The 9,560-nt window shown below is 62.5% G+C and overlaps 3 protein-coding genes across 3 annotated transcripts in view; 2 read left to right on the top strand and 1 right to left on the bottom strand.

The window, feature by feature from the left end:
* The window catches only part of EMIHUDRAFT_69838 (hypothetical protein), a gene marked incomplete at both ends in the record, with an annotated part of 1,828 nt that extends 965 nt beyond the window's left edge, over positions 1-863 (top strand). The window contains 2 exons of the mRNA XM_005792567.1: positions 230-231; positions 703-863. Of these exons, the coding sequence (XP_005792624.1) occupies positions 230-231; positions 703-863 (163 nt within the window). The remainder of the gene's footprint in view (positions 1-229; positions 232-702) is intronic.
* Positions 864-3,938: 3,075 nt separating this feature from the next.
* EMIHUDRAFT_361177 (hypothetical protein) lies at positions 3,939-4,394 on the top strand. The gene has a single exon (XM_005792568.1). The coding sequence runs from the start codon at positions 3,984-3,986 to the stop codon at positions 4,320-4,322; it is 339 nt and encodes a 112-aa protein (XP_005792625.1). The 5' UTR covers positions 3,939-3,983; the 3' UTR covers positions 4,323-4,394.
* A 1,740-nt stretch (positions 4,395-6,134) lies between these two features.
* EMIHUDRAFT_69831 (putative peptide methionine-R-sulfoxide reductase) lies at positions 6,135-6,485 on the bottom strand (the record flags this gene model as incomplete). Its single annotated transcript, XM_005792569.1, has 1 exon — positions 6,135-6,485. The coding sequence occupies one exon, from the start codon at positions 6,483-6,485 to the stop codon at positions 6,135-6,137; it is 351 nt and encodes a 116-aa protein (XP_005792626.1).
* Between the last annotated feature and the right edge of the window lie 3,075 nt (positions 6,486-9,560).

Here is a 9,560-nt window from a genome sequence, read left to right on the forward strand (position 1 = left end):
GCGGCGGCGGTCGAGACCAACCCAACCCAAAAAGCACGATTCTGAAGTTGGGCTCTCACTCTCTCTCTCTCTCAAGGAGGTGGGATGTGACTCCAGCAGGTGGCGCGCAACCTCTGGAGTCTGAGCATGAGTTTGAGGCGTGCTTTCGCTGCACTTCCTCGCGGCTGACCACAAACGACGATAAAGTGCTTGACCCGAGGGTGGCTGGTAGAGGGACGGTCCTGTGCAGGGGTCCGATGTCGGCGCCTAAGTCAAGACACTCTTGAACGCCCTCAAGTCACGAGATGCGCTACCTGTGTGTTTTGGTCGCGACGCTCGCCGGCGCGTCGGCGCAGACAACGGCCGCCGCACCGGCCGCACCGCCCGACGCCGTCGCCGCACCGAAGCCCACGCCTGTGCCCACGCCCGAGCCCACGCCCGAGCCCACGCCCGCGCCCATCGTGCCCGCACGAGGCCAGTGCGAGGCGCTGCAGACGCTCTTTGAGAAGACTCGCGGCGCCTCGTGGCAAAACAACACGGGCTGGATGACCACCCATGTCAGCTGCTGCAAGTGGCACGGCATCACCTGCGACGCCGAGGGCTTCATCACGAAGATCGAGCTGCCCTTCAACAAGCTTGCCGGTGCGCCGCTCCACGCCCCCCCCTCCCCCCCCCTCCCTCCCTCCCTCTCTTCTCACTCCGCCCCCTCCACGCCTTGTGCAGGCACGCTGCCCAAGAAGCTCGAGCAGGCTGGCGACCTCGAGCACATCAACCTGCACTCGATGCAGCTGAGCGGCACACTCCCGCCCGAGTGGGGGCGGCTCAAGCATTTGGAGAAGCTCTCGCTCTACGGCAACAAGATCTCTGGCGCCCGCCCGCCCGACTCCCTGCCACACGCCCCGGAGCCCTGCCGGAGCGTGTTCGCCTCTCCGCCCCGCCGCAGGCTCCCTGCCGATCGGCTTCCTCGAGAGGATGCGCGACCTCAAGTCATGCGAGCTCACCAAGGCGCGCACCCCCCCCCCAGCCCTCCCCTCCTCCTCCCCTCAATCGCTCACCCCGCCCCCCCCCCTGGTGCGCAGGCGACGACGGACGCCCTCGAGTGGAACACAAACCACTTCTACTGCGCCGCCGATGTGCACGAGACCTTCGCGTCCTACCCGGCCGCGTGCGTGCCGCTCCAGTACCAGATCTGCGCCGCCGACTACTGGATCGCACAGCTGGCGGGCGCCGCCGTCGGTGCCCTCCCCCGCGCCCGCCCGCCCCGCCCGCTTCGGGACGACCGACCTTGTGCCGGCGGCGTGCAGGCACGCTGCTTGTGCTCGGGCTGCTGGTCTTCTGCGCCAAGAAGGCGCGCGACAACTACATCCGCAAGCGCTCCAAGCTGCTCAACGAGGTCACCTCCACCTCGGCGACCGTCCTCTCCGACCTCTCGGACCGCAAGGCGGGCGCCCCTGTCGTCATCGTCGACGGAAAGTCGATGGGTGAGGCTTGCGCCGTGCGGCAAGGCTGCCCGGGGGTGGGTTCCCCTCACTCCCTCCTCCCTCCGCACACAGGCCTCGCAAAGGCGACCGACTCGTCCGACCCGCGCCACTGCGACGAGTGAGCGGCCTGGCCGCTGCAGGCCGTTTGGGTTTTGTGCGGACCGCGGGCGGGTGGGTGCTCGCACCCCGCGCCGCCACGTATGGGGCTTGGTGGGTGGCTTGGTGGGTGGTGGGGTAGGGGAGGGGAGCGCGGCGCAGAGTTGTCTGCGTAGCCAGGAGAGGGTCTGTAAGGGAGCAGGACCGCCCAGTGTGTGGGGGCTGGGGCGCCGGGACACAGGACGTGCCGGCGTGGGTCAGGGTGGGCGGGGCGGCCGGGGAGATATTCCGGACGGGCTCAATAGATGTAAGATGACAATATACACAGCGTAACACGGCCTCTCATCTTGCATGGCAATACTGTCTGCAATGCTTGCATAGTTTCTTTTTTGAGCGCCCTCACATAAACGATAGAAAGCCAAGCCGTGTCGTGTGCACAGTGCAGCTACGGGGTGTGGACCCCCTGAGTTGACCAGGGGTTGTGCGCTGGGCCCTCCTGCGTCGGCTCCAGCCAGTAGACAAGTCTTGTCATCAACAGAGTAGATGGATCTGACCTCGGGGCCGATGTGACCAAGCGCTGGTAGCGTGGTTTTACCTCACACCCATGGTCTCACAGTGTGCCGGCAGTCGCCGAGCAGTGTCGCTCACACAAGCCGCAGCACAAGTGACTGAGGGCCAGTGAGGGCGAGCCCATCGCTGTCACAGCTGTGGCAGCCGCACAGTAGGCTGTGTCAACTGTGCAGAGTGTGTGAGCAGCAGAGGAGCTGCTCTCCAGGCTTCTGACGCAAAGAGCTGCATGCCATCGAAGGCGCTGTCGAGGTTCGCCGAGCGCGGCGAAATCCGGGGACGCCGCCACCGACGAGCGCGTTGGACTTTTCACTCCGGACAAAGACGGGCACACAGCGGACGGTGCGGGGCGTGTGCCCGTCATAGCGGCGAGGCGCGGGACCGTCTGTGGCGAGGTGGGTCGCGTCCCCGGATTTCCTAACTCAGGGTCCGCTCCCTCAACGCAAGCCAAGCAAACACCGCTTCACAGTGACGAGGCGACTGAACACTCACAGCGGCTGTGTCACAGCACACAGGGGCACTATACACAATCGCGCGGGGCGCCGCTCCGGGGCGACCCCACGGACCCGGCCGCCCTCCGACCGCACTGCCATACTAACTACAACTAGGACGTACGGAGTCCTACTGAGTGAGTACTGTATCCTTCAACAGTAGTATTACAGGAATACAGACACAAGCATTAGAGCTACTGCTATGCGAATTCTTTTATGTGTGCCTGTGTTAGTGCTAGCAAAGAAAGAAAGAACACAGACAGGCCCAGAATTTTTGTGTGAGTGAGTATTCTTGATACGAAACCACGACGACACACACCAGTCGACTCGTATCGGTTGCCTCCATAACGGCGGAGCTATTCTCGCGCCCACACCACACCTGGCTCCAACGTGGACACGCCCATAGCAGGCATAGCTGGGGACACTACTAGGTCACGCATGGCATCAGAAGTTTTATCTCTGGGCCCCGAAAGGCATCTCTAGCAGCGTCGTTACGCATGCGCCCTCCGCATGCGCCCTCCCCTCCTGGGCGCATGCGCCTCACATCTCGCCAGAGCATAAGCTCTCGGTGTGCCAGGAGACGAGCTTTTCGCCATCGCCGCGAGCAGCAAGCCGCCCGCCGCAAACAGCCGGAGGCATCGCCACGGCACTGACTGCGCCGCGGTCCCGCACCCGTCGACGAAGCTCCCCCCGCGGAAGACCGCGCGTAGCGACGCCTTGACGATCGAGATGAGCGCGCTCGAGGCTCGCCCACCTACTGCCCCTGAGAGTTGGTTATGAGTGGGCTCGGCTCCCCCCCTTGGGATCGAAGCTTCCACGACCTCACACCCAACAGCACAGGTGGGATCAGAGAGAGACTCCACACCGGACACCGCCCGGGCACAGACTCCCTACCCATCGGATTGCACAGGGCCCCCTCGGAGCAGCCCACACACAATCACGCATCGGCAGAATTAGTGCGAGTCAGGCAGACAGCACAGACAAGGAGAGGAGAGAGAGGAGAGGAGAGAGAGAGGAGAGGGGAGAGGGTGAGGGTGTGTGCACACGTGTGGAGAGGGAGGGTGTCTGTAGTGGGCTGTAGTCATACTACGTGGTTAAAACCACGCGCCCCTCAGGAGCTAAGGTGAGTGTTTGGGTGTCAAAACACACACACACACACACACACACACCCGCATCATGAATTCTTTGTTCACAGCTCAGCAGTTGTCTGGCGACGCTTGCTTGTGCTGGTGCTCGACCGCCATTACAAATGCTGAGCAACGCCCAAGCCGCCGAGGATTCGCGCGCAGCGGAGGCGCGCGGCATGCACGCGTCTCGCTCTCGCTTTGAGTCACGCAACAGCTCTCAGTTGGCCGCGCGCTTGGCCTCGATGAAAGGCCCGCCGCTGTTCCAGCGCCCGGCTTCGGTGGCTGCGTGCGTCGTGCTGCTACTGATTGGGCTGCTACTGTTTGTCGGCGCCTTGGCGGCCGCCGCCGCACGTGGCCACGGACAATCCTCTGCAGCTCCAGGCGCGCCATCGCCATCCCTGCCACTTGCAACCAAACAGCTCGAGCTGCGGCAGCGCTTTCACTCCAGCACGGCTGGACGGGGGATCGACGTGAGGCACGGCAGCAGGCGCAGGAACCCAACGTCTCATGTTGGAGGTCCGGCGCCTACCGAAGCTCCGAAGGCCGAGGCCAAGGCTGGCCCGCTGATCCGCAGAATATAAGGCGAGACCGGCCCGCATAAGTGTGTTTCACGTGTCTGTCCCCTGTTCAAAATTAAAGACGGGTCCGCCTCCAGTGAGTGGGCAGTGTGCATGCCAATGCATGCCCACAGCCACGACAACCCCCTCCCCATATGCGATATGGGCGCGCACCGAAAAAAAAGGTAAAAGCGCTCCCCGAGCCCTGCACCTAGACTCTAGTACTAGAGGGAGCGGACCGTGAGTTGAGGAAATCCGGGGACGCGACCCACCTCGCCACAGACGGTCCCGCGCCTCGCCGCTAAGACGGGGACACACCCCGCATCGTCCGCTGTGTCCCCGTCTTTGTCCGGAGTGAAAAGTCCAACGCGCTCGTCGGTGACGGCGTCCCCGGATTTCGCCGCGCTCGGCGAACCTCGACAGCGCTTTCGGTGGCATGCAGCTCTTTGCGACAGAAGCCTGGAGAGCAGCTCCTCTGCTGCTCACACACTCTGCACAGTTGACACAGCCTATTGTGCGGCTGCCACAGCTGTGACAGCGATGGGCTCGCCCTCACGGGCCCTCACAGTCACTTGTGCTGCGGCTTGTGTGAGCGACACTGCTCGGCGACTGCCGGCACACTGTGAGACCGTGGGTGTGAGGTAAAACCACGCTTCCAGCGCTTGGTCACATCGGCCCCGAGGTCAGATCCATCTACTCTGTTGATGACAAGACTTGTCTACTGGCTGGAGCCGAGCAGGAGGGCCCAGTGCACAACCCCTGGTCAACTCAGGGTCCACACCCCGTACGTAGGCTAGACGGTAACTACTAGACGGTAACTACTAGCCTAGAGGGTGTGGATGCTGAGTTGACGGAAATCGGGGGACGCGACCCACTTCGCCACAGACGGTCCCGCGCCTCGCCGCTAAGACGGCCACACGACCGCAGCTCGTGTGCGTGTGGCCGTCTCTTTGTCCGGAGTGAAAAGTCCAACACGCTCGTCGGTGGCGGCTTCCCCCGACTGCGCCCCGCGCGCTCGGCGAACCTCGACAGCCTTTGGTGGCATGCAGCTCTTTGCGACAGAAGCCTGGAGAGCAGCTCCTCTCGGCTGCTCACACGCTCTGCACAGCGATAACAGCGATATGGGCTCGCCCTCACTGGCCCTCAGTCACTTGTGCTGCGGCTTGTGTGAGCGACACTGCTCGGCGATGCCGGCACACACTGTGTGAGACCCCGCGGGTGTGAGGTAAAACCACGCTACCAGCGCTTGGTCACATCGGCCCCGAGGTCAGATTCTTCTCTACTCTGTTGATGACAACACTTGTCTACTGGCTGGAGCCGAGCAGGAGGCCCAGCGCACAACCCCTGGTCAACTAGAGCTGTTTAACATTAACTTTGGGCCTAACAGTTGCGCTAGTGTTGGCTGAAATCCTCAACGTTGTTCAAGTGTTCACCCCAGCCCATGCTGCTACTGTTTGTTACTGTTGTTACTGTTGTTCAGCGGCCAGCAAGCAGAAAATGCCAAAAACCCGGGTAAAACCCGAAAATACCTGGGTTTTCCCGGGTATTTTCGGGTATTACCCGCACTGGACGCTGGAGGCCGTCGTGGGTCACTGCCAGGCCTTCCTTATTGTTGTTCAGCCGGCCTAACGTTAGCTACTGTTGTTGGGGAGCCCCACTGCGGCACATGGCACATCGGTCCCACCTAGCTCCTAGGGGATCTGTCTATGCGGTATGTTGAGAAGAGAGCGCTCTCCGGCCTCGCAGGGTGGCCACAACGGAACGGACGTTTACACGCACTGTGCCGGGCACTGTATTACACAGTGCGGTAACACGAGTAAAAACTTAGACCACGTCCTAAGCGAACTGCAGAGAGAGCGAGAGCACGCAATGGCGCCAACGCGCATCAGGATGGGTATCGCCGGTCGTGGCGCCGTCCTCAAACGCATGCCCGAGGAAGAGGCTGCACCCTGCGCAGTAGAGCTCCACCACACTGCAGCTGTAGTGATTGTACGCGCCTTGCGCCACCGCGATCGTGTGAAGGCTGCTGACCTCCAGTGGCGCGCGGAAAGAAGGCCATAAGCAGGGTCCAGTAAACTTGGATGTGTGAGCGTACAGCGCGTGCCCGCAGCGAGCGCAGCTGTAGAGGCCCGGATTGAAGCTGCGCGCGTACTCCTCACCGCTCACGAGGGACGAGATCTGCTCCATGCGCTGCTCAACCTCGGCGTTGATCGGGCAGCGGCTGAGTTCGAAGTAGCCGCTCCGGTCGGTCAGCGAGATCGCGGCCCGGAGAGAGTCTCGCTCTTCCTTCGGCAGCTTGGCGGGAAGCCGGCACGCCATCGCCTGCCACTCCTCTGCGATGGACGCCTTGGGCCCCACGGGCTGCGAAACAGCTCTGAGCAGGTTGGCTGCGCCCAGCTGCGCGCACGCGGCCAACACCACGCCGAGCCCCTCGCCCCGGAAGACATCTGGCTGGAAGGCCTCCACGTCCATGATACCGACCACTTCGCCGCGCCCGCCAAAGATCGGCACGCACGCCTCCGCGCGCACCTGCCCGTCACAGACATAGTACGGCGCATCGCCCGGAAGAGAGAGGACGTCGTGATAGACCACCGCCCGCCCGCTCATGGCCACGGTCGAGTTGTTTGAGCCCTCGGAAAAGGAAGCGGTCAAGGGAAAGTAGGGTCGCGAGGGCGCGCCGACGTAAGCCAGTTTAAGTAGATTGGCCGCACCGTCGTCCCCGCCGAACTCGCTCAAGCCACCGCCGCCGCCGGGCTCGACGACTTGATAAACACCGCACCACTGCGCTGAGGTCCGTTCGGCGACAGCGGCACAGATCGCGCGGAGTGAGCGCAAGCGCCTAAGCGTGTCCTGCTCGCTCGAGCCAGGCACTGCGGCCCGCGCCGCACCGAGGGCGTCAAAGGGTTCGAGTGCCAACTTGCGAGAGCAGGAACCGCCCGCTCGAGGCGGCACGGGGAACTTCCACGACCGCAACGAGTCGTCGTCGGCAACGGTGATGGGCAGCGAGTGGATGTCGAGCGCAGTCTCGTGCCCTGCCAGGCGCTTCGCCAGCTCGTTGCGATTTAGGAGTTCCATGCAATGCACTTCTTAGCCGTGCTGTATCGATGCACGCACAGCCGGACGCCCCGGGGCGCGCAAAGAAATTTCGCAGTTGATCTGTGAGGGTCCGCCCGCAGGCGCATTTTGTATACCGAGGCGGTGCCCGGTATCTAGAAAGATGGGATTTCGATTAAGTTTGGCTCCTACCCACACTCAGCCCTCCCACAGCGCCGGCCGCGCGCGCAAATCTGAAGGAGAAAATGCAGGGCCCCTGCATCGTCCATCGAAACGGTCACGATGCATGAGGACTGCAGCGCGAGGAGGGCATTTAGCCAACTGCTGTGGATTGCGGATACGGAGGAGCAGGACCCGAGAGGCCGAGCGGCTCGGACGCGGACTCTGAAAAACTGCTGAATGGCAATTGGGCGTTCTGGCTGTACATTATAATGTAACACGGTCTGGCCCTCGCCATTCTGATCATTCCTGGGACCCAGGTGGCCGGCCGGGTAAACGGGTATACCCGAGAAATGCCCGGGGTCGCCATGGGTTTGTGGACTGGACTTCAACGGCACCGGCACCGCTCACCCCCCAACTCATAAGGTTCACGAGTTGCTACTGTCAGAGTTGGTCTCCGCCACATCAGTAGCGCTACTGTCATCCGAGCTGTCCGTCCCCACGTCCGTCCCCAGGAACCCATACTGCTCCAGCGGCGACGGTCCCTCTGCGGCTGGCCGTGCCCCGTGCTCGACGAGGAGATTGTATACGACACGCACGCTCCTGATGCTCCGATCACGGTTACGACCGGCAGCTTTGAGCAACCAAAGGTTTCGGACGCAGAGCCAGGAGAGGATGCAGAAGCTCCCCACCTTCAGCTTCAGGTCCGCGCCCTCTGCAAGTGCGCGATGCCATTTTTGCACCCAGCTGGGTCGGCGCGTTTGAATCCGCTCCGCCATGAACCAGAGCGCCGCGGTCGGTCCGAGCTCACGCAGCAGCTTGTGACTCCACGCTCCTTTGTAGCGGATCATCGTGCCGTCGACTTTCTCAGAGCCGAGCCAGACGTAATGGAACCGGGAGAGACGCACGGCGCCGCTACGAGATAGAAACACCAGATCCTTGGTAAGCTCATCGAGCTGCTGCAGATGCAGCCACCCTGCTGCGTCACCAGTTGGCATCCGAATCTCTAGCTGCTCCAGCAGCGGCCACAAAGGCAGAAGCATGAGCAGCCGACCAACGCTCCCAAAGCCGAAGCCGGACACCTCGACCGCCCTCAGCGCGGCAAGCCGAACTGCCCACGACTGCGGCGCCATCAGCGAGGCGTGGCACGATAGCACGCCTTCTGTGTCCCGACCGCCGCCATGCAGGACAAGCTCGCTCAACCCAGACAGGAGCGCGCGGTGGCGGGACGAGCATTCAAAGAAGGAGAGCGCGTCGCACAATCTTTTTTCGCCGGCCCAAAGATACTGGCCTACGAGGTGCAGCACCTCGTCTGGCAGCGCGTCGAAAGAGGTTGCGGTCTCAGCCAAGGGCTCCTCGGCGAGCATGCTCCCAGTGATCCAAGTGTCGCTTGCCACGGTTTCTCTCCAGCCAGAACAAGAAGAAAGCTGGCTTCGCCAGTAGAGCTCTATTGCAATATCGCGGAGAGTGTGCATGCGCTGGTTCACAGTGCGCCTAGATGCCTGGACTGTTGCCCCTGGCTGTTTTTTTGTGAGTTGTGTGTGACACGCTGGCGCGATAACTGGAGAATTTTACAGCAATCCTAGAAATTAAAATCGACCACACCCTCCCGGCGGCAACCGACCCGCCGAACAAAACTCTCTGCCGGGGCGCAGGGCGTGTGTCTATGTCATAGGTTCCCTCAGACTTTAGAGTCATACGAGCCTCTGCGACCAGAACTCAATCACACATTGCCGCCCTCTGAGTTGACAACAGTCAACACGCTACACGGCCCCATCTAGGCGTGCATGCACCAGCTCGCTCTCCGGCTGCACCAAACCGCGATAAGGGCCACAGGTCCGCATGTCCAGAAGAGGAACTCCGTTCCTGCCCCCCCCCCCCCCGCCCGCCCAGCCGCATCGGCACTCCTCTTACATGCTGCCTGGTGGCGCAGGGAGTGCGAGAAGCCGCCGGACAGAAAGTCGGCGGGAGGCGCTTCTAGCGCCTCAACCCACGGGTCTCCAGTGTTCCTTACCCAGAGCTGCGAGGGGGAGTACCTTGGTTTCGGCT

This window comes from Emiliania huxleyi (assembly GCF_000372725.1).
Source record: "Emiliania huxleyi CCMP1516 unplaced genomic scaffold EMIHUscaffold_107, whole genome shotgun sequence".
NCBI classification, from domain to species: domain Eukaryota; phylum Haptophyta; order Isochrysidales; family Noelaerhabdaceae; genus Emiliania; species Emiliania huxleyi.

Coding starts and splice junctions, on each gene's coding strand:
- EMIHUDRAFT_361177 (XM_005792568.1), top strand. CDS start 3,984: ATGAAAGGCCCGCCGCTGTTCCAGCGCCCGGCTTCGGTGGCTGCGTGC.